This window comes from Falco biarmicus, chromosome 5 (genome assembly GCF_023638135.1).
Source record: "Falco biarmicus isolate bFalBia1 chromosome 5, bFalBia1.pri, whole genome shotgun sequence".
Taxonomy (NCBI): Eukaryota; Metazoa; Chordata; class Aves; order Falconiformes; family Falconidae; genus Falco; species Falco biarmicus.
In genome coordinates, this window is record NC_079292.1 from 69,239,492 (window position 1) to 69,263,713 (window position 24,222).

The 24,222-nt window shown below is 40.7% G+C and overlaps 1 protein-coding gene across 1 annotated transcript in view; it reads left to right on the forward strand.

Annotated features, from left to right (window-relative positions):
• Positions 1 to 24,222, forward strand: part of CACNA1C (calcium voltage-gated channel subunit alpha1 C) — a 486,917-nt gene that overhangs the window by 336,847 nt on the left and 125,848 nt on the right. The window contains exons 8-9 of the mRNA XM_056339744.1: positions 3,329 to 3,432; positions 9,768 to 9,940. Coding sequence (XP_056195719.1) covers positions 3,329 to 3,432; positions 9,768 to 9,940 — 277 coding nt within the window. The remainder of the gene's footprint in view (positions 1 to 3,328; positions 3,433 to 9,767; positions 9,941 to 24,222) is intronic.

The window sequence follows — 24,222 nt, forward strand, 5'->3', positions numbered from 1 at the left end:
TGTTTTGAGTAAGTCTGTTTCCACACACACCCCGCCCCAATTTCTGCCAAGCAGCTTTCATCTGCATTTCTCCTGCAGTTGTTTTTCAAGAGCAAATAGTAAGCTCACAGTGTACTGTCTTCTTATCCCAAGGGGGTTTTAAAGATAATTTTCCAAATACCTAATGTTATATCAATATATAACATACATTCCTGTCACCTGTAGCTCAGTCCTATGATGTATGGAATAATCTTGCCTTCTACTAAAGAAAATGAGATGTGAGAGCGCCAAACACAGGGAGCCCAGCAACAGAGAGAGATTCAGCTGTTTGCCAGATACTGATGGTTTCTCTACACTTGAGAAGCTATCACCGTCTCTGCCTCTCAGCTTCTCTGTTACATATATGACTGGGCAATAAAAGAGATGAAAAGCTGACCTCCTAACTGTTCAGTCTGAGAAGTCCCAAATGCTCTGCTGTAGCAGAATGCAGGTCTATTTTTCAAAACCAATTTGTGCTGATGCTAGCTGGTACAATCACTATGCAATTGTGCAGACTTTGGAAATAGCCAGAGTACACTATACTGTAGTTATATGCTTTACCAGGCCAGGATGGAAACTTATTGCCATCTGGAAATTTCTTCCTGCCAAAGTACAAAAGGCACTGTGACATGCACCTGAATTCTGTACCTGGCACCCTGGCATTTGCTGTTTAGGATTCACTTGCACCACAGCTTTGAGAAGTTCTACTTTTCCAGCTGACTTTCCCAGCTGACAAAAAAAAACCAAACCACAACCAACCAACCTGTCGATAGATGAATACCATACAACTGAGGCTTTTTTATCACCACCTGTCATAGTTAGAGGGAAGTTGAGTCATCATTGTACCTGCACCGGTAAATTCTTATAGCAGTTTTTCAAAGTCATCCATACTCATTGTTTCTGTGAATTTCTTTATATAGATAGTGGGTTTCTTTGTAAAAGTCTCATTATCTTCACTTAAATCCAGCTTGGGCAGTCACATTTTGCCTGCCTGATTTCTCCACTGTGATTTCAGGTGAATATTGCTTCCATCTTTATATACCATGTTTTGTTCTCTTTAAAACACTGACTTGTTTCACACCAGAGGTGTCTACTTTTTGGTCATGTGGGATGAGATGTGGCTTGCAAACATAAAGAACTATTACTTTATGGTTTTAATTTATATTTATTTATATTTATCAACTAAACAATTCTACAAAAGTATTAAAAGGAAAGCTGGTTAATATGCTTAGGGAATGTTAGATGTTCATGTACTTTGTTCTGACAGCTAAATGTATTAATCCTGTGGAAGGAGCTCATGAACTGTTTTCACAGGGGCAGATTTTGAGCTTTTTTTTTTATTAAGTCCAGTTCAGTTGCAGGTGAAGGAGCTCTGAGATAGTGTTTTGGACTAGCCCATTGACTATGGACTGTTGCCAGACAAGGACTTTAGTGACTGCACCTTGAAAGAAAAATGGATAATGGACTTCCATCCACAAAGAACTGATTATATTAGTGTTACTCTCCTGCCTTGTCTTACTGAAGGTCTGAAATTCCTCTCTTGGGTTGTTATGAATCTTGAGTCATATTGCCTTCCCTGAAGTGCATCTCTGTGCCCATGTATGGAAGAGTGTTTCTTCTGTGATCACAACAAATGTTTAGGTTGCAAAGGAGAGAGCGTTTTCCTGGAAGGAGAGGACAACATATGATAAAATTTTCAAAAGCATGGAAAACAAAGGAACCTAGAGTGCTTTATGCCTTTAGGTACTTTCAAGTCTGCAATTTATGTTCATAAATCATTTTAGTGCTGCTGAAAATGGTAACCACCATCTGTTTCTTTAATGATGCTATGTCTGACTCAGAAGATGAATGTTTATGAAAAGTAAAGAAGAAGAGACTCTGATATTTTTGATACCATCATGAAAGCAAGATTCTATTAAGGTATCCAGCAACTTTCCAAAATTTTGAATTTTGAAGGAGACTTCAAGATAAAATAGTGTTTATGTACTACATGCTTTTAGAATATATACAATATCTTATTATGTGCAAGAATGACTCTACACACAATACAGGTTCTGTGATAAAACAGTAGTCTGCCTGCTTCGTTTGCACATGCCTATAGTAGTGTGAAAGCCAGACCTATGTTTATGTCATTCAGTTTACAGTCTAAAGTTCTCTGAGTATTCAGTTGTGTAGGAATTAAATTTTGAAGGAGATTCATCCTTCAAGGAGAGAAGTTTGTGAGAAAGCTTTAGAAAACACTTGACTAGGTCAGAACATGGTGAGCCTTGAAAGGACCTTCCTCAAAAGCATACAGCTACTGCCACTGTGGGAAACTATAAAGATGACCAGAGCATTGCTAGGGGAAGATCAGTATTTGCCCATAGTTACCACATGCTTCTCTCTGAGGTACGTGTACCTGTGCTACACATGGGAAGTAAATGTGAGCTGACAACACACCGTGGAAGTGCTTAGCAAAAACTAACAACATTTTCACTGGCAGCAGAGAGTCATACATATGTGCAGTGGTTAGAAGTTTTGAAGTCATCGGGTGGACCCCTGTGGTGCTGTAAGTAAACAGAAAGTGACAGTCCACAACTTTGAGTGTGCAAAGAAGTGCCAGTGCAGCACATGCTTATATCTCAGCCCATATTAATAACTGCCTGTAAGGAAACAGCTAGAGGAAAAACGCAGTTAAAGGAGTGGTCACATCACAAAGAACATACAGAAACACTTGCTATGATTATGTGTAAACCAACTGCAGGCTCTGTTTACATACCTTTCCATCTGTTCCTTTGCCTAATCATTTCTGCTTTCCCTCTCTGTCTTCTAACTTTCCTTCATCTTTCCAGATGCAGGACGCTATGGGCTATGAGTTACCATGGGTGTATTTTGTCAGTCTGGTCATCTTTGGATCCTTTTTCGTTCTAAATCTGGTTCTTGGTGTGTTGAGCGGGTAAGCTGACAGTTTTGGTGTCCTTTTTCCAATGCTACAGGGCAAGACTCCATAATAAGGGTTCTTCCCTGTCACCAGGATTCTTTCAGAGGGGTTAAAAATCTGAATCCAAGGAAGCTTCACATCAGCTCTCAAATAATTTGACAAAATATTCAAACATTGCAAATAACAATACAGGTAAAACAAGAGGTGTAACTCTCTGACAAAGAAATTCAACCTCAGGGCATTCAAAATCGCTAATGTCAGCCTGTCATAAATTTCCAGAAAACTGGCTATTGAAAATCTTACTGCTGGTGACTTGGGATCTCTTTGGCTGGAGCCTTGCGGTGCTCAGAATCTGAGCTTGTCTCACTAATTATCATTCCACTCTTCCAGGTCAATGATGCCATAGGAAGGGACTGGCCCTGGATCTATTTTGTTACACTAATCATCATAGGGTCATTTTTTGTACTTAACTTGGTTCTCGGTGTACTTAGCGGGTAAGCAGTACCAGGAAAATGTTTTATTATTGTTTATTTTTTAAAATTTGTATTTCTATTCCTACTCTTTTGTTACCAAAACAATGGGCAGTGATGGGCTGATCTCAAGAACCTTAATAGAAGGTCTAGGCTATGGCTGTGCCAACAGCAAAATATGGCATTCCTAATGGCATGGAAGGAATCTTTTGACTAAATCAAAGGAATACAAGACAACTCTTTGCCAGTAACATGTTCATCTATCTAAAACCTCTACCTGTACTCTGTTGGATGAGGATAACACTATGCTCCCCTGTGGGTGAAGCATACCATTCACCATAGAGGAAGCGATTTATAGTAAAATTTCTGGAAGAGTCAGTGGGGCTGAAGGAGGAGTGAGAGCATGAGATAAATCTTTTCACATTTGTGGGGTGAGATTCCTGCCAAATTATGTCTTCTCACATAAGAAATTTTCACATTGCTTAGTATCTCTAATGAACAGCCTAATGGGAGACTCTTTTTCTCTGAAGAGTGTCTTGTGCACCTTTCTTCTTCAATAAGCACATCTTCTCTATTGTGCAAATTGCAAGCCTAGCATGATGCAGGGAGAAAAGATCATTTCCCTCTGACCTTTTCTAAAGATGAACAGAGAAGCTGGAGAAGTCCTTTTATTGTTTAAACATTCCTAAGACATCTAGACATTTAGCTGTATTTCAGTTCTGCAATATAACCCTCACTGCAAAGCATCATTTTAGTAGCTTTGATTAAAAACAATTGATATTGTCCCCAGTAGTCAAAAATTTTACTGCCCCTGGGGAGCCACATAATTAGAGGAATCAAGCCAGCAAACATTCCTCGCAAGATTTTTAAAAAAAGATCTCCTAGAATTAGGCTTCTAATTCCATGTTTGGGCATGACTGGGCGCCTACAGCTATTCCATGTACATGGATAAATATGGTATGAGGACTTTTATGCATTCTCTTTTTCTTTGTTTCTAACATCCTACCTCCTTTAATGAGCTCTAAATGAATTTGGTCAGAGCCTGTACCTGTTGCCTGAGTGGGGCAGCCCTGAAATCCCCTGTCTTTTGATCATAAGAGAGGGAAAATGATCTCTGAGCAGGAGAGGACTTGATGCCTCACATAAATTATGTCCTCAGTATTTAGGCCAACAACACAGAAAGGGCAGTAGTAGGACTGGAGAAGAAGATCCGCCATTGGCCATCCTGCAAAGAGACAGGTAATAGCAGATCTACAGGAGGTATTACTGCTATCTTCATTACTCTATTGAAGGAGACATGCCACTAAGTCAGCTGCTGCAAAGAGAAGTGTTTCCAAGCAATAATAGGAGCGGGGGGAAATCCCCAGTAATGAAATGTTAGGCAATAGTCTGTGTTTGGATATCTGGAGAGTGATACTCTGGGTACAATTTTAAAACACAAGCTTCTCATTTCTCCAGGTGGATACATCGATCAGCAGATAATGATGTCAGCACTAGTGGAGGATGATAACCAGCTGACAGAGGGAAGGTGATCTGTTGTACCACAGGCACCCTCAAGGACCACAAGACAGTGGTTAAAGAATATATAGTATCTGATTGGATAAACTGCCTGTGAGCCCAGCTCTGAGGAGTGCATACTGATGAAGCACTGCTGAATTCCATTTACCTACACTTGGATTTGTGTCTGTACATAATTAAAAACTGAATTTCCTCTCTTTCATTTTTCAACTGAAGAAAGTGTTTTGGGGCCTAGATCTTCCAGCTCCTGACATACTGCAGCTAGACCGCCACAGTTAGTAGTAAGAGATGGAAACAGTCTGTAGAGAGAACTGAAATCAAATATGAAGTTCACCTTGTTTGAGCTGTGAGTCACTCTTTCTGGATGTGTTCACAGTGTTATGACAGCTGCACTGTTTCTGCAAAATTTTTCCCAACTCGAGAAAAGTAAAAAGAAACTTAAGAATTTGCATCCATGAAAAAACACAGAAATTATGGGAGAAATGTTCCAAATTTTCTTTGGGCTAAATAAGCAGTTCTTAAACAATTAACTTTCTAGAGCAGTTCTAAATTCTGCTGAGTTGCAAAGTGTCTCCATTTTGAAGATTTGGCTTTTTTTTTTGAGACTTGCTATTGCTATTAGTCTGATCTGTGTAGATGATCCACCTGTCTGTCCTACATAGATACAAAGCAGCATTCACAGGCATCTTTGTATATCCATTCTAGGCATCTCTGATTTCTTCCCATTTATCTATTTCAGGAACTTCACCAAGCATGTCATGTAGGTACACTTCATCAATGACAGATTAGCTTAGGTTTTTTTAATCACTTCTAAGTATGTAAGTGTAATTAATTGTACTCACAAAGACACCCTGATTGCACCTGCAAAATCAAATGCTGAGTTCTGCTCTGCTAAAGAGCTCATTTGTATTTTGTTTTTCCTCAGATATGTCATCCATTCATGGTTCTACTGGTGAATATACTAGTCACATGCTAAGCTAAATAGTATGACAGAGTATTCATGTGCAGAGCTATAATCCTCTTCCTGTCTTGACTGAGCACAATATGAAATTCATGTATTCCAAAGCAAATATCCAGTCAGCAGATAACACAGTAGACCTCTTCAAGCCCAGGCAAAAGGATTCTACATCATTGCTCTGAGCAGTGAAGCCCCTCTTAGAGGTATCTTGGGATCAGAGATGTTCACATCTGGGTTGTCTATTTCAGTCAATTAGTGAGAAAAAGATGGCAGCATGGGTTCAACTTTCAGACCTGCACACCTAAGCGTATAGATTCACATTTCTTTTATATTTTGCCTAGCAGTGATCCAAATCCCAGGACACAGACCAAACAAGCAGTTGCCTAGGGCAAATGGAAGGCAGGAGAACAGCCATTTCTTCTGCTTTGCGGGGATCCTGGAAAACCCAGCTGGCTGCTTTTGATGCCCTTACTGCCAAGAAAGAGGTCAGAGTGAATGGGGGCTGGTTATGATTGTAGCTGCTCCTGGAGCAGTTTTATGACCTTTCAGGGCCTTTTCCTAGTCTTCTCTCCCCTCTTCCAACCATTCCCATTCCTCGGTGTACTTCTCAGGGTGGATGAGATTTGAAGCCTTGTGCTGCACTTTTAGTAGTAAGCAAGAGTTTTGAACTGCTAGAATTCTGCTGGTTTGCTCATTTTGCATCACTTCTCTAAATGTGAGAAATCATACTGAGATCAGATATAGACAAGAATTACTTATATTCCATCATCAGGATGGGCAAGAGAAATTTTCTTTTGCAACGGCACAGGGCACAGAACTATGTGTTTATGTTTATGATCTTGACCCACTCTAACCTCACACAGAGAAAATATCTCTTCAGAATGCTCTGCTTTTTGGTATTCCCATTGGCAGACGTATCTTAGAATTTTCTGGGAAAAGACAGGAAAGTGAAGCAAACTGAAATCTGATAAAAGCAGCCAGATTCACTGACTCTTAAACTGATGTTCTCTTGTTCACTGAAGAGAGACAGATTGCTTGGTAGTTCTGCAACCCTTTGTCGACCTTACCCAGACATGATAGTGCAATCTGTTTTGAGAAGACCACCTCCAGATTCAAAATGGCATTTCCATCAGAAAGCTCATGTGGTTGTTGGCCTCCCTGCTGAAACTGCAAACAATGACCATTTATTGCCAACTGTGATGGTGGCAGAGGTAATGTGCACACCTGCCTGCAGTAGGAGCTGGACTGAAGTCACCAACTCATTTCACATGGGATGGCAACTGACCATTGATATTAGTTCTTGACTGTGAGCTACGTTTGCCTGAGTACAGGCTGGCATTCCACATGGGAGGTGGTTTGAATTGCACTAGCAATTTTCCTGAGCCACCTGTTTTCAATGTCTTAATGTTAGTAGAGCATAGAAATTAAGATAATTTAAATAAGTTGTCTTCTTTGGAGAGCCATCTGACATGTTGAGTATCATACATTGTACAAAAGAATAAAACATGCAATTGCAGATCATTTAGACTAGGCAATCACAGTATTTCCATTTGTGCCATTAAAAAGGTAGGTAACAAATTCACTTCTATCAGATGGTCAGTGTAAAGACATCATGCTAAAATATCACATTGGTTTAGTCACCTCTCTTGCCAAACCTGAGCACCCTTTCAGAGAAGACAGTAAGTGGGGACTGAAAGGACCCAAGTTGGTATGCAGCTTAGATGCATCTAACATGAACGATCCACTTCAGTGCACAGTAGGAATTTCATCTGCTGTAGATGGGGCTGTTTCATGATGTTTTCTACTTTGGTTCCGAAATTAGCCCCTTACAAGTTATATCCATGCAAGTATAAATAGTTCTCACTTGAGTTGAGGGCTCAGTCCCTTTCAAAATTGGACGCATTTGTTGTAGATTATAAAATACCATCTTAGGAGCAACAATTGGAATATTGGGATTTGATTTATCAAACAGGCTTAATAATACATAGCTTCATTCAGTAATATTTTTTTTTAGTTAATTTATTAATTTGGATAAAGCACTATGTCAAACCCAGAGGGAAGTAGTTATTGGAGCAGAAAATATAACTGCTATTGATTGATTTTTTTTCAAAAATTCTTTGTATGTTTTTTATTATTGTTGGGGATTTTTTGTTTGTGTTGCTCCCAGCATGAGAAAATTTGATTTTTCATTCTTGCCATGCTTGCAATAGCTGTCTCTGCCTTGTGGCTAAGTGTGGTCCCAGGGCTGACTGTGATCTACCTTCAGACCTGAGAAGCCAATGATTCTCTGCCTCATTTCCACCTTCATTATTACATTCCCATAGGATGGGCAGAACCCTCAGCAGTGTGACAGGGGTGAAGATCACACAGGCATCCTTGGTCATGTAGTTGAAATGAAGGCATCATCCTACTTTCACTCTGTTGCTGTGCAGGTTTCATGCACAGCTCATGATATTGAAAGCCTGATCCAGAGCCTGTGAAGTCAATGGAAATCTTTCAGAGGGAAGTACTTCACCATCACTGTCAGAAAAGTACCTCCATCTCAGTTGCTTGAGAACACTTCACATGGAACTCATTAACATTTTGAGTAAGATTTTCATAATCCTAATATTATCCCACCAAAGTTAGTGGTAGGTTTCCTGTTTGATTTTGCAGGAACAAACCTAAGCCAAATATTTTGTGGATTTTTTTTTTTTAAAAAAGCAGTTACGGTCATCAGCCAGGGTAGTGGATAATGCATTGGAGAGTGACGTTACCTCTCATTTCTAGAAACAGTGGGCCATATTATTTGCTGTGTGTGCCTTATGTAGTGATCTGCTTCAGCATATAGAAGACAATGCTTAAGTAATCTTGGTCTAGCACTTTTCAGAATCATTAAGCTTACTTATTAAAATACAGGTGTTAAAACCTGGCTTGGAACCAGAGGAGAGTCTCTAAATACAGGTAGGTCAGCATTTCTAGGAAAAAATGATACAGTATAGGGGTGTCTGAAAGAGAGGAAGAAACAGCACCACAGCCAAGAAGAAGGTAAAGCAAGCAGCCAGGTTCATAACTAAGCAACACAAAATTCTTGTTCCTGTGCCCTCTGTTTTAAGCCTGTATTCCCAATAGTGGTCTTTCATAAAACTATCAGATGTCTACCATAGTTCACTTTCTGGCAGAAAAGTTTGTCTACCCATAATTTCTTATGGTTTTCTACCCAACCTGATATTTGAAAAATATGTTTCATATCAGACAACCTCAAATACTGAAAGTCTGCAGTAAAACATTGAAGTTGGATTTTTTAAAATATATTGTCCAGGTGAAATTGCCTGCAATTAAATGTGTACAGAATTGTGAGTACTGCTAATTTCACTTATTTCAATTACACTAATTACAGTTAGCCCAGTTTAATTGTTATTACACTTATAATCTTAAAGACAAATTGAAACCTGGCTAAAAATTAGAGCCATCATCTCACTCTCCAGATGTCAGATTATTGTCAAACAGTTCATCATTGAATTAAATTAACCATTATTTTTATAGATGTTTATGCATAACTGTTGGAGAATATCAAGTGGTAAAGAATATTAGAAAGTGTATGGTATTGTACATGAATGTTACATATGCATTTTATTTGAATTGTCCATCAAATGTTGAGAATGAAAGGGTTAAAGAAGGTATTCTTCTTTTCCTAAGTATTGGTAAGAATGTGGACACTCCAGCTGTTTTACATGTGTATCTAGCAAGGATACTTCATTCATGTGTCTGTCTTAAAAGAATAGAGAAAGCTGGGTGTGCTACACAGAATGTGGAGACTTTCTAGTGGACATCAGTCTAACCCATTGTTTTTCAATCTCTTCCTCCCTCCGCCCATGTCCTGTCCCTCCCTCCCTCTTGCTAGGGAGTTTTCCAAAGAAAGAGAGAAGGCTAAGGCTCGGGGTGATTTCCAGAAGTTACGGGAAAAACAACAGCTAGAGGAGGATTTGAAGGGATACTTAGACTGGATAACTCAAGCAGAAGATATTGACCCAGAAAATGAAGATGAAGGCATGGATGAGGAGAAGCCTCGAAACAGTAAGCAATTTTCTTCTCTCTTTCTCTCTTTCCATGCTTTTAGCAAGAGAGCCCATGCCCACCTGCTGTAGTGCTGAGATGGCTTATAAGGAAGAACAACTTCTTCCTAAGACTCTCACTATGCTTATACATGATTCCAGTGTAGTATCTGTACAAAACTGTGGGAGGGAGAAATATGTGTGGAATAGTTGATATTGTTCTGCAGATCCTCAGTTTATTGTCTGTGATACTGACATAAGATCATGGTATTAAAGAGAAAAAAACGATGAATACTTGCTGTTAAGGCCCGCTACTGAGATAAGTTTTAAAATATACATCTGTCTCCTATTATTTAATTGCAGTTCAGTGATGCAGGCTGTTTACACATGGTTAATTCCTTTGAATGCAAAGGTTTCTAGGCAAAGCAGTGCTACAGTACCGGAGAGGGGCCAAATCAGCCCTGTTGTACATTAAGTGGGCCGTCTGTAACTCCATTGAAATCAGTAGCATTGTGTTTGCTTTTGCCAGGCTGGAATTAAGCTGTGACGTTTCGTGTAAGGGAATTATCTCTTTTTCTTCTATTCTGGAGTTAAGATGTTTGTGCAAAGTGAGAATTCACCAACTGTCTCTTCTTATTAGAAGTCCTGAAGAAGGAAGGGCTTGAGGAAAGCAGCAATTCCCTAGATTTCATTACCTTCATTGAATCTTTGCCTTCCACCTCCTTTTTTACCAATAGAAGCTGTGTAACACTTCAGAAACACCAGAAATTATCATTATGGATTGCGCATTTGGGAAATGTCAGACTTGGAACCTTTAGACAGTTATATAGTAAAATGAGCACTGGCTCTACTCTTGGCTTTCATGACCAAAATGTGCATTTGCCTAGTCTGGTTTTGAAAGAGAAGACATGAGACATTTCCCTAGTGATCACCCTTTCTACCAGGCAAGCAAAATCCACAGGATTCTCCAATCAGAAATGTATATTCTAGAAACAGGAAGACTGGACATGGGAAAGTTTTCCCTACAGAGTAAAGCAAGGTTTGTATTAGATGCTCATTCTTTTGGAGAGTAAGCACTACTCCCTATTGCTGCCAGAACATTTAAGTTATTTTAGAAAAAAATTATAGGGTGATTAATATCAGGTTATACCCATGATACTTAAGTATCTGGACCTGAAGGACTCACTCGGATGTCTTGCTCAGACTTTCCCCAAATCAGGTTATTTTGATCTTTATGCTGGTGTCTTCATAGCTTGCTTTCACAATTTAACCTTAGTAATCACTCAGAAGTTAATTTATTATTCATGGTCAAAGTTTGAAGCCCTGTGGTGTATAATACATGGAAGGTGATGTCTGGTGATCCAAATTAATTTGTATGTAGACAGAATTGCCTATTAAAAGAAAAAAAAACCCCAACCAAAACACTACAGTAGTGGGCTCTGGTTGGTATATTTATGTGATGTCTGAGTGGAGAGGACAAGGGCTGGGTTGCACACAACTCCACTGAAGTCTTCAGAAGACTTTCCATTGACTTCAGTGGAAATTGGGTCAGGTTTATCACATATCTTCTTACAGACATGCCTACTAAAGAGAAATATAGCCATAGTGATGAAGTAGCGTGATGAGAACTTGCCTTGGTTACTCACAGATCTGAAGTTTTTCCTTTTTAATTAGCATAAAAATAATGCTGCTTTGGTAACAGCATTAGGGAATACGTCCGACTTAGGTTCATTGCATGTGCTGTAGGGTGGAGTCAATCCACTTTTGAGCTAACAAGCTCCTTTTGTGGGTGGTGATGGTAAGAACTGAAAGATAACGTACCTTCAGCTTGTTTTCAGTTCTTCCTGTTCAGTTTAAGGTGAGCTTTGTAAGGCATGGTTTACAAAATCAGTCCTCTTACATCTGACGGGTTGTCTAGAGTTTCTCACAGTAGGCTGTTAATGGCAGAATTATATACTAGCAGCAAACTCACTTATTACCCATTTCTTTTCCAAACTATTAATGAATAGAGTATCTTCAGTGCCGTTGGTTCCAAGTGTGAGGTCTAAGGGCAGTGGTTGCTGACTAGTCCCTAGCACACAGCACATTCTCTGCAGCTTTGGGTCACTTATCCACTTCTGTTCCATGACAGACCAGGCTTGGGAACAGATGTCTGCAGTGCCTAGCATTGAACAGTAGAATTATGCATCTGTTGACAGGAATTGCTCAGGATGTGAAGGAAGGCTGTGGACTGATTTTGGCCATGTACTGGGGACAATGGTCATGCTAACAAAAGTCTGCATAAGAGAATAGGAGAGACCAAGCAACTGGCTCAGTCCATGAAGTTTATTTACCTGTTCTTTTGATGTGTGTGTCCCATCTAGAGCAGGCTGTTGATAGCAGTATTCTTGTCACATATGGCCTGCATCTGTGAATGCCAAATTAACCCTTCTAGCTTTGGTGTACTGTCCAGTGCTGTACTTTGGTCTCCCTGCCACAGGCTTTTCTGACAACAGAAGTAAAGGGTCTCAGTGCTGCTATGCTCTGGTAAGGAAGCAAATAGCCTCTGGGTCAGATGGTAAAAAGCAACACTCCCCTGCCCCACCCCTAGGCCAATAACAATACCTGGATAGATGTCCTAACCTGGCAGATTTGTGGAACTTACATCTTGGCCTTTTGTATTTCATAAATCGCATTCATTTTTCTTTTCCAGTAGGCTATTGTATTTACTTTTGCACAATTGCAAGTACCATATTGTTTAAGCTAGATTGTATTTCTTGCTATTTCTGAATGTCAATCCTTACTCAAGTGACAAGTGAGAATGTATTTTCAAAGCCAAATGGCTTGCAGATGTCCTCTACTAAGATGTCATATTCGCTTATTGGTTGTCATGCTTATCTGTCATGTATGTCACATGGGAAGAAAGTCCTGGTATATGTATTGCACCTAGCTATCCTACATCTCGCTTATCCTACTGCTTATGAATATACCTTCTGCAGAGCCATCTCAACCCATTCAGGTGCTGGAGACGAGTTTACTAACCAGGTCTGACAAAGCCTGTCTGCTCTCCCGAAGCTGAGTTGCGTTGCAGCTGTACTGCTCTTGGGGCTTGGTAGATCGGCTAGAAAATGGGTTGGATGAACACTGTGTAACAAAATCAAACTGAGAATACAGATCTTTTGCTTAATGGCTTCAGCTTAAGGTAATACCACAGGAAAGGTACCATGAGTAAGTGACAGAGTGTTTTGTTTAGGGTTTTGTGGGTTTGTGTGTGTGTTATCTACTGTGTTGAATGTTTTGGCATTTGTGCAGTCAGTCACTAGTAGGGTTAAACTGCGGGAGATAGATGGTATTAATTCTCTTCCAGAAACCATCTACAAAATAAGCTCGAAGTATAAGGGACAGATGGCATAGTTGTAAATTCCCTCAGGAATCCCTTTGGCTCGAGCGCCCCCAAGATGTTTAAATCCCACCTAATAGCAGTGATGAGCTTACATCACCGAGGCTCCAATGTCTTCCTTGTAGTCTTGTGTTTAGCTCTTGCTGAAAGAGTTCCATTGCCTTCTATGCAGCTTCGATGTGTTTTTCTTTCAAGTGCTCTTCAAAGCTCACTGCCTTCTGTCTCTAGTGCAACGTCCTGAACTCCACAGAAAAGTGTCCCTGCCCCTCTCCAGCGCACTTTTTTCAGTCATTGCTTAATGAATAATGTTGATTTTTAAGGTATCAGCCCTCAGCCTTTCAGATAACAATTCGCTGAAGTGCACAGGGCAGTTCAGACCTCCTTAAGCTGTTGGTTTAGCTCAACAAACTTTAGGGGTTGCCTTTGCATCAGTTATTGTACTGATTTTCAGGAGATGTGGGCTCCTGCCTGAACTCTGACAGTGATTCACACAGTTACTTTAAGGAAGTCACATCATTTTTTGCTTCTTCAGTCTCCCTTTGGAGGTTGTTTGGGGTTTTTTATAAAGAACATCAGAAGATTTCAGAGATGTCATTAAAATATACTTACTAAACTAGAGTGTCAGCTAATGTAAACTCTGAGATTCAGCAGTTTACACCATCTGGGCTCTGACCCAGGTAGTCTACCTAAACTGAATCATCCCAAACACAGAGAACATATGTTCCCTCTTCTCTGTCTTTGGCTGCAGATGCAGGTTTTGCTGTCTTCTTACTCCATAGAGGGGGCTGCCTGCCTGTCAGCAGTGAACTGCCTCCTGTAAAACAGGACACAAGGTGGAAGAGAAGAAAAATTCCCTTGCATCCTTATTTGGTTTGATTGCCTGTGCCAGCCTTTAGGGCAACATCAGTCACATTTTGTATATGCCACTGTATATTGCTATGTATATGCCAAACCAAGTCTTATTGGGTGTTTACAGCCCTTAATGAAATGGTCAACAAGTCCAAGCAATACAACAGCAAGGACCTTAGTGGAAGAAAGAGTAAGAAAGGAAGATAAATGAAGTCAGAATTGGACAATCTGTGCAGCCTTTAGCTGATGCTCTGCAAAGCAGAGGTCTTGGCATTCTTCTGGGAGTTTATTACCAGGCATCTCTCACATGCATTGAGAGCATTCACAGAGCAGGCTGAATTTATTCTCTGTGTTTTGGGAAGTACATGTTTGATGCAGTTTTTCCTTGTTTGCAAACATGATTATGCCATTATGGCAGATGTGAGGTGGGAAATGTGAAAAGGCTTCTGGGGGCTCTTTGTGTTGATGGTTTTTTTCTGTGTTCTTTCCCTGATGGATTCCACATGGGAAGAAAACATTAATTTGACAGAGGAGAGAAACACATGTCATGGCACAAAACAGTTACTGAATTTCAAAATTACATGATAGCAAAGAGAGCTGTCCCCCCTGTTGCCAGGGTAACTGGGATTTTGCCCTTTTATTTCTTCTTGAGAGTGGTCTGGAATGCATCTGTTTTGCAGTGGGCAGAAGCAGGAAACCTCAATCCAACCCAGATTCTCCTCCTATTGAAATTAGTTGGCAAAACTCCCATTGACTGCATTGGGGTCAGGAAATAGCTGTGAATGAGCAGGGAGAAGTAATTTGATGTTTCTGACTGCTCAGATTTTGCCCTCCCTCTGTTTCCTTCTATTTCAGTTCTATTTGGTGCTGCTGTCTGCAATGTGAGTATGACCACTTTAATATCAACCAAGTCCCTAAAAGTAACAGAGCCCACTGCTTGGCCTGGGATCTGATAACAAAAGCATTCTGTGATTCAAGACAACTCATTCTTCTAGTTAAGTCATATCCAACATAGTACTGTAAAGAGCTGATTTGTAAGTAGCTACCCTACAGAAATTTAAAGTCTAATCGTACTCCAGGGCTCTATTGTAATGGGACTGATGGCTATAGGTAATCAGGTTTTCATGTAACAGCAGAAAAAGTACAAATCAATGTGTTGCCTATCAAAAGCACATAGCAATATATCAGATACTATTAAATAATGAAAGGTGTGGGAAGGAGGTTGACCGTATGTGCATATTTATGCCCCAGCTAAAGTAGGAGTAGAAAGTGCCCAGTTGAAGTCAGAAAGTGCAGAAATACAGGCAGGTTCTAAAATATATGAAAACCTAAGCTGTTTAAAAATAGTGTCTTGAATCTTCACCTTCAGAGCAGTTGTGGTAGTGCGTTAGTGGCCTTTGGAAATGTTTGCTAACATCTCAGTTCACTGCCTCTAAGGAATCAACTGCAACCTAACTTTTTGGTTGACCACAGATTTTCTCTCGCTCCTACAACTGGTGTTACCTGTGAACTCCACTAGTCATGACTAGGCGGTAGAGTGCATTTAATCACAAGCTTCTAAGAGTCTTCCCTAGAAGAAAAAGGTTTTGAGGCAAGGAGGAAGTTTTCAGCTGCAAAAGTAAGACTTTTAGAAGAAATGGGGACCTCTTGGACCATTAGAACTTTTGGAAATTCTGTGTCTTTCATGAAAACGCTTTGTGCTTCTGAACATCAGGCCAGAAATGAGAACAGGAGGGCTGCTGGTTCAAACAGGAGAAGAAAAGAATTTGAGAACTCCAGAAATAGAAGCCTCAGTAATTTCAACCCAAACAGGGTTTTATTCCCAAGAGCTCCAGTAGTAGTTTGACTGTATTACATAACAGGGATGAAAGCATGATCACCTTTCTCTGAAAGTTCAGGCTTTTTAGGATTTATCTATCCAATTTCTGTTGACTTAGTTTTGCAAAGTCAACTTACATACCACAAAGAGTCTCTGCTGGTTTCAGTGAGGCCCTGTACCAAATACTTTCCATTGACTTTAATGAAAACTGACACAAAATCCTGTGCAACCCTTTGGGAAAGTTAGCGGGTTTAAGTTGTTCGCTAGAGAGAGTTTTGTGTACAGATCTAATCAGGATACCAAGATAAAAGAACACCAACTTGTTCAATTTTTATATTTAGTAATTTGATATGTCAGCTTGCCGTGGCTTCCAATTCGTGTGCTCAGTGTACTGGTAAGGAAGAAGCTTATTACTTTCTGTCTAAGAAAATAGCATGGTTCTGTGGGATAATGTCTAAGGTAGAAAATATATAACAGGATTTTCAAAGACTTAGTTACAGGCCAAAATTTCAGGATGACCTAAAAAACTCTTGGTCCATTTTCTATGATAAAATTTAATGGGGAACTTCGCAGCTAGGGAATTAACATGCAAGATGCAGAAGGTAAAATGAGAGAGAGTATTTTTACACAATGCCTATTTTAAATTCAATCTTGACCATCGCTGCCTTAAAACTTACGTCTTTTTACTCTGTGAACAGAAGGATGGCATACTGAGTTAATTTTTGTCTCCTGTTTAACACAACACACTTGAAACACACTTGAACTTGTATGTTGACAGCAAGTCAGTTCACCCTCATTTATTCTAGTTTCATCCACAGAATTTGTCCCAATGTATCTCACAGACACATGGAAGGACATGGGCAACCACCCCTTGACAGGCATGTACAGCTTGGTATTTTAGAGGATTTTTGCCTATTGTCAAAAAGCAGTTAAAAAAAAAAAAAAAAGCAGAGTGCTCACACGGGATTTAAGATCATCTAAGCAAAAGCTGTAAGAGGCACAGGCTGGAAAATGAAACCTTTATCTGTTTAGTTCCTCTAATACCAGTTGGTGATTTGAGAATGGTGTCATACAACCTGGTTGCATTTTGCTTTCTGTGCATAAATACAAGGAAATAAAAGCCAGGGAATAAAATGATTTATTATCTGTCAAAACCCCATCTAAAGAGGAAGAAAGCACAATGTCATCTACTTTTCTCATTGTCCACTGATGTGGAAAATAATCATCTGGTAACTAAGAAAAGATTAACTGCAGCGCCAACAACTGTAGGCCTTTCAGAAGGGCACCTGATACGTGTTTCACAAGGAGTTTAGTAGCCATGATAGATTTATTCTCTTTCACCTGGAGACAGAGAGACAAAAGAAGTGCTCTTTGGTGTTCACTGCACCACCAGTTTCTTCTGGGGAAAAAACTCCATGTACTCAGCTGCAGAGGTTCCAAAACATGGTTTGCTTGGACAGGAGTGACAGCACTTCCCAGCTGTGCGCTGTTCCCCAGTGCAAGCACAGTCCCAGTGGCTTTTTTCTACCTTGCCTTCTTTTGAAGTAGCTCATACACTTACTAAAAGGCTTTTGTAAATGATAAGTCAGCTTTGGTTTTGTTGTGTGGTTCTTCCCTTCCTCACAGAGAAGCTCAGGTTGCAGAATGTTGCATGGATTTGTGCTACAGATGTCAAGCTTGAGTCTATAATTAGCGTGCTGCCTAGAAAAAGTTTCTGGGACATTAGTTCTCACATTGGGCTGAATCACTCCATCAGTCCTCAGGCAAAAATCCTACTGAAGTTGCTGGGGATTTTGCCTGGGTAAGGACTTGGGCCCCAATCTGTTTCATCTGAGGTCAGTAACAAAACATGCAAGTGTCAGCACTTGAAAATGTTGCTCAACATGAGGTCTTGATGCACCAGACGCTTTGTACTCACACATGACTTCAGTATTGTGTAACTGTCATCCACCAAGGGGAAACCATGAGATATTCAGGATGTGAAATCGCATATAGGACTGAATAGTCCAGATAGTAGTGTTGGCCCAGCGCATAATTCCACTGGCATAAATTTGACCCACTGTCATTGCAAACATTTTGCTTCCATAACTGTACTTAAGGAAATGTGGGATTGGACCCAGACAAACTTTTATAATCTAAAAAGAAAAAACAGCATATATCAGAAAAGAATGAGAAAGCAATTGTGAGGCTTCATAGTGACCTGTAGGTAGCTGCAGTTGCAGAGTACCTAGCACAATGATACTCACCGCTACAGGTGAGAGAAAGCGAAACTGCCATTTAAAAGTGTAATTTTTGTTGTATAACTCTCCGTGCAGCTGAAGTAACAAAAAAAATATATCTTTTAGGGTGATTCTGCTTCCACTTTTGCCTCATCAATGTCAACAAAACTATGATGCCAACTTTTGACTTTTTCCTTTTGGAATAAAACCAAAACTGAGAGTAGACTTCCCTCCTGACTCTCTTCACATGTTGCTTTCTGTTTTTTATTGTGAGTGAGAAAGCAAGGAAGCAGCAAGGCCTTATCCTTGATTGTTTTGTCTTTCTCCCCATTTCCAAGAAAAGAGGAAATACTTGGAGAGGAAAAAAATTAGTTTTCTCAACAAAGTGAAATTAAAAACTGAGCTTTAAGTTAAGCTTAGAAATGCTTCATATACAACACTGATTGTTAAAAATACATATGCAGATTAATATTTGAAGAGGGGAACAATGTTGTTCTGAGCTCTTTTGTCTAATTTAAAGAAAAAAGCACAGGGAGGCTAAGCAATTTTCTTCAAGATCACCCACCCTCTCAGTGCCAGAGTCTCTCACACCATTCTCTGCCCTATAGACCAGAATTTTGACCTTGGATTGTATCACATAAAGCATTTACAGGTTTGATCAGGGTGATTTTGAACTATTTTCCTTCTCTTGGAATTCACCATAATCATCTCAATCACTTTAATAGATAGAATTTTCTTGTTCCCCTGAATGTATGGATGGTTTACCCTGTGTAAGCTATTCAACAGGTTTGCTTTTTATTAGCAATATAATTTAACAACCCAGCCTTTATGAAAAAGCACCATTTAGGTTCATTGTTCTGTAGATTTCTCAGCTTCCCAGTTTCTTTCTGGCTGAAAGAAAGCTTTGATCATAAAAAAGAAAAGTGAGCAACCACTAGAAAACCTTCTTCCCCTTTCTCATCTGCTGAATAGTTACTGCTGAGGGTAGATAAATCCCATCTAACCAAATGAGATATAGAAACAATTTAGCTGAAGTTTGCATTTTATGTCAAAGCACAGTATGGAGAAAACTAATTGTTTCCTTGGTTTGAATGGAGAGCAAAAGAAAATAAAGCTGCTGGTATTCAGGAAGCCTCAGGACAAAGCTGTGGCCAGTGTTACAATCTGTAATTCTGCAGTAGTTTATTCCAACATAGCATCGGGAGGCCTGATATTGTTTGCTGAAGTGGAAAAAACATTTCTAGAAAGTAGAGCAGAGTAACACTTCAGTTTGGGGAAGGTGGGCCAAATTCAGGCATATGTGACTCCAGCAGCCAGCTTCTTGAGTGAGTGCTGGTGAATAGTGACAGCTCTGAGATAATAAAGTGACCCTGAAGCGGTCACTGCAATGAGCATCTACCAAATCTCCGTGCCGCTGCTGCCACTTTTGCTTGGAAGAAGAGAGGGCAGTGTGGAGAGCAAGTTCCAAAACCGTGCTGGTTTCTGCCCACAGGCTCAATTTTTCTTCTTGCTCCCTTGCAGGCATCAAAAGCTACATAAATTAGATAAGCTCCCAAGCTGCTGTATTTCACATCTGGGAAAAAAACTCTTCCTATAATATCCTCTGTGACTGGAAAAGTTTTTTTGTGATCTACATACACTCTTGCTGTCTTGTAACTGAGGGTCTGGCTTGTGTTGTTAAAACTTACAGTTTTTTTCCAGCTTGTCCCTTCCCTGACTCTTGTAACCTGGAGCACAAACAACATTACAGTGAGAACTGCTAGAGCAGTGATGTGTGACCAGCTACAGCATATAGAGGCTGACATTAATGTTGATAGGGCATTCAGTTTATCTGCTATAAAAGCTATTTCCCTAGCGAAGACTGTCTGGTGAGATAACACCTCTGTTTTGCCTGCTGGAAGAGACTTAGGTTGATGTAGGAATCCTCTTAGAGTACTAATATGTTACAGAGGAATATCTTTGAAGGTAAGGCTTCAGAGGAAATCCATTGTTTATATAGCCGCAGAAGACACCTTAGAGCAAATAAATTAATCTCCATCTGCCCTGTTGGGAACTACTTCTTGAAGCTGTCAAGATTTATCCATTGACACTGTGATTCCATTTCTCAAGAAAAGACATTAGAGGAAACAGTCTGTGAGAAAGCTGCCATTGCCATACCTTCTGACAGATCAAACATGTTTATTTCCCATGGTTAGAGAGGCATAAAAGGCATTCAGTACCAGGATCTCCACAGGAAATTTTGGGTAGAAATGCCACAAACCCCCAAGCTGAGCATTTATACAGCAAGCCCCTCCCCCCCTCCCCCCCCAATAAGTAGATGCCTAAAGTGTGCTCTTAAATATTTTAAGTGTTTTTTTAAAAGCTGTGGAGTATTCAGCAGTTCCTGCTGAAATCAGTAAGAACGACCTGTGGTAAGTGTTTGAAAATCAGTTAACATTGCAAACGTAGTCTTCAGAGTCTCTTCACTGAAAAGAAAGCATTTCTGAGCAGGACTGATAGCTGCTGAAGCCCCAAGGATTTTTTTTATGTGTCATAAAGAACTGTTAGGAGAGAGACTGTGGTGTTCTGTAATGGTAGCTGAGGGACATGGAGCATGTGTTTGGAGTTAGAAACAACATTAGCTGTATTACAGTAACACCAGCTGAGATCAAAGCCACAAGTGTGTCTGGCACTATATATACACAAATTAAAAGTATGTGTATGTACTTCCTTTTTACAGGAAAACAAAGCTAGTATAGGTGGGGTTGAGCTGTCTAAACATATTAATCTATTGCCAATTTACACACTTCATGGTACCAAACATCTTCATTGTGGACTGGCAGATCAAGTGTAGCAGCCGAGGCTTGTACTTTTGCAGTGTGATAGTTGGAAAGGCATATACTGGGTGGGATGTCAAAAATGCCATCCAGTGCCTCAGAAGAGGCAACTGAGTGTGTTTAGTCCAGAGACATGTAGTTTAGTACAACTAGAATCTTCAATATGGATCTTGTAAGCTGAGTGCAGTAGGACCAACCGTAACAGAAGCTGTTCTGATACAAGCTTTTTTCCCCTCTTGTCCTAAGTGTGTATTCATCATAACCTATCTACCTTTCTCATTTTCTTCCCTTAAGTATTTTATAATATACCTTGAAGATTCATGTGCAGGAAGATAAATACACTGCCCAGACCTTGTATTCCTTGGCCCAGACCAAGAGCTCTGTGTGGGAAGGGGTCAGGCTGGGAAGCCTCTAAGAGACCAGGACAGGCTGAGGGAGGCAGGGCGAGCATTAGCAGAGCTCTTTCTGGGAAAACCGTCATAACCTCCACCTTCCCTGCCCCTGACTGCGAGGTAGCTCGAGTAGTCCATCGCTTGCTTAAATCAATTCACAAGCAAGCATACAAGAAGGTAAAGATAACAGTATTTAGATTTAAATGCAAGTAGGGTTAGAAAGCTGACCCTGCTGTTGAGAAGGCAGTGCGGTGGAACAGTGCAATGAGCTGTATCTGGCAGGAGGTCTGCTGCGCTGTGATGTTTCTGTGGCAGAGCTCGGAGGCAAGGAGCCTGGGCAACCTTACACAGCTGAACTAGTATATATGTTACCAAATTGAAGGCCAGTGCTGGTGCAGCTGAGAAGAACCGACAGCTGTGAATGGCACCCAGCCCTTTGTAGCACTTTGGTGGGAAGCCTGGGAAGCTTGCAGCACGACCCCAGGACAGGCATGGCTCTGAGGGAGCAGCAGTCACGCTCTTGCTCTGTGCCTGCTCACTTCTGCTTATTGGGTGAGAAACTTCCCATCCGCTCCAGTACAGTCAGCTAATAGGATAAAAACCTCCAGTTCTATTTGTGCCTGGGAAGAAAAGCAGGTCTCTCTATCCCAGTTATCTCATAAACAACATCAAGCCTGGTGAGGTGGCGGGGGAAGGAAAATGTTTCCAACTGGGGGACCGAACTGAAAATAGCTGTGGCACTGAGTCTGCCTGCTGATTACAGCAGCTCTTCACTTAGCAGGATTGTGGAGATAAATCAACAGATTAGAGAACTGGCCTTTCAGATCTTGAGGCCTGAATTCAAATTCAGCTTTAGGGCCCATGGGTGTTCATAATGCTGCTGTTATCCTCATTTCAGTTTACAAAGTTCACAAATCACAGCATGATGCATCTCACTTCTCCTTGTCCACTGGAGGAACGACTGAAGTCAGACATGTCCCTCTATGTGCAGACTACAGAGGTCTTGTAGTGGACCCAAGGATAGATAAGGGGGGCCACTGGAGATCAGGATGAGGATGTTACCAACTACATTAAAATCCGTAGGCTGAAGTAGCACGAGGGTTAAGCGTCAGAACAAGGATGCAGTGGCAGAGCTACATGGATCCTCACAGATGTGCAGATCAAAATGTATTTTCTAGCTGTTTGAAGAACCATGAGCAGAATAACAGGGCTATACCAGGTCACGAATGACTTGTTTTAACACAGCTGCGTGAGGGAAGCTTGCATAACACCTGCCCACACTAAGCTTAGCTCAAGCTGTTGTTATCAGTCCCTCACTCTCCTGCCTGCTGGAAATATTTGCAAACTAGGAATCTTATTTCAAGGCCACTATACAATGCCTGTTTGTTTGGCTGGTGGTAATTGACCTATTCTCAATGCCCTACTCAAGAGGTATAAAAGGTTTAATTACAGGTATTTTAAGGGCAAAAACTCTTTAACTTCAGTTCTTTGCTTTTCTTCTGGCTGCACAGTAACACACAGCCTGCCCAGCTAGTATGTCTCATGCTTCTGACTCATATGATATTGTGATAATAGTGTCTAGTATCAGACTCGTCATTATGTTAGCAAAAGTGTCTGAAAGAACACCACATGCAGGAGCTGCACACAAAATCACAAGCATTTTATTTACCAGGCACAGAAGAAATGTAGCAGACTAGGTTTTCAAAACAGAATTTTATGCACATTTCTGAATAGGAGAGGTCAGTTCCATTTCAGATCATGAAGCTGAATAGAATCTGTTCGGTGTTGTCCATGAATGCAACTATGGGGTCCAGTGCTTTCACATAGCCCTGGCTCCAGAGTGACCTAGATCTGATGTGTGTGTTGCTGTACCTGTCTATCACTGAACTGTATTGCGTGATTGTTTACCATCGAGGAAGGCATCATCCAGAAGCCTTCTAACACATCCCACGTGAATACTGCTATTAGAAAATGTCTGCACTTGCTGAGAATTAATGTCTGTCAGACGCTGCCTGTGCAGTGGGACTGCCCTGATGGACAGGGCCTTGCTGCTCTCTTTTCTTGATAATATTAATGCTTAAATGTTTTAAGCAAGTCACTCCTAAACTACGTCTTCTTAGATGCAGGAAGCCTACACCGCTCTTCCAGCTTGCAGAGTGGTATTTCAGATGAAAATATTCAGTCACTTGTTCTCTCCCACAGTTCCTTCACCTGTGTCCCAGCCTCTACCCAGTTGCCCTGTCTGTCCTTTGAAATAATACAGCACAATTTCCCCCTCACATTCACTGTTCCTTTTTTTGTGATGTTCTGCCAGTAAGGGCCAGCCTCCTGGAGAAGTTTCCTTCTTCTATACCACATCTAGTCCTCAGAGAAATGTACCTTCTTATTGGCACAACTCCTGCCTAAACTCCCTGTCTGCAGGGTTGTATGAGCTCCCTCTGGGGAAGATGTCCTTTGTGAGCTATCAGGGCATGACTCCCCACCCATCCAAACAGTCCCTGAGGACCTGACATATCCTCTTATGTGCTCTAGCTCACAAACTGTCGGCCACTCACTGAGTTTTCAGGCATCACCCACCTTTGAAATGGCTTGTGACAGGTAGGAATGTCATAAAACAGCCAGAGCTACATCTCAGTTACTTTGAAGCTTAGCAATCTAGGTGGCAAGCAGCAGCCTCCAGAGAGTTTCTGATGACCTAAGCAGATCAAATTGGAACTAGCTTCTGTAATTTTTTTGCTCCTTCTGGACTCGGCAGGGAAGATGAATTCACAGGGCTGTGAACTGAAAGAACAAAGATGCTTTTGCTGAAGTAGAGATCCTCATCAAAGTT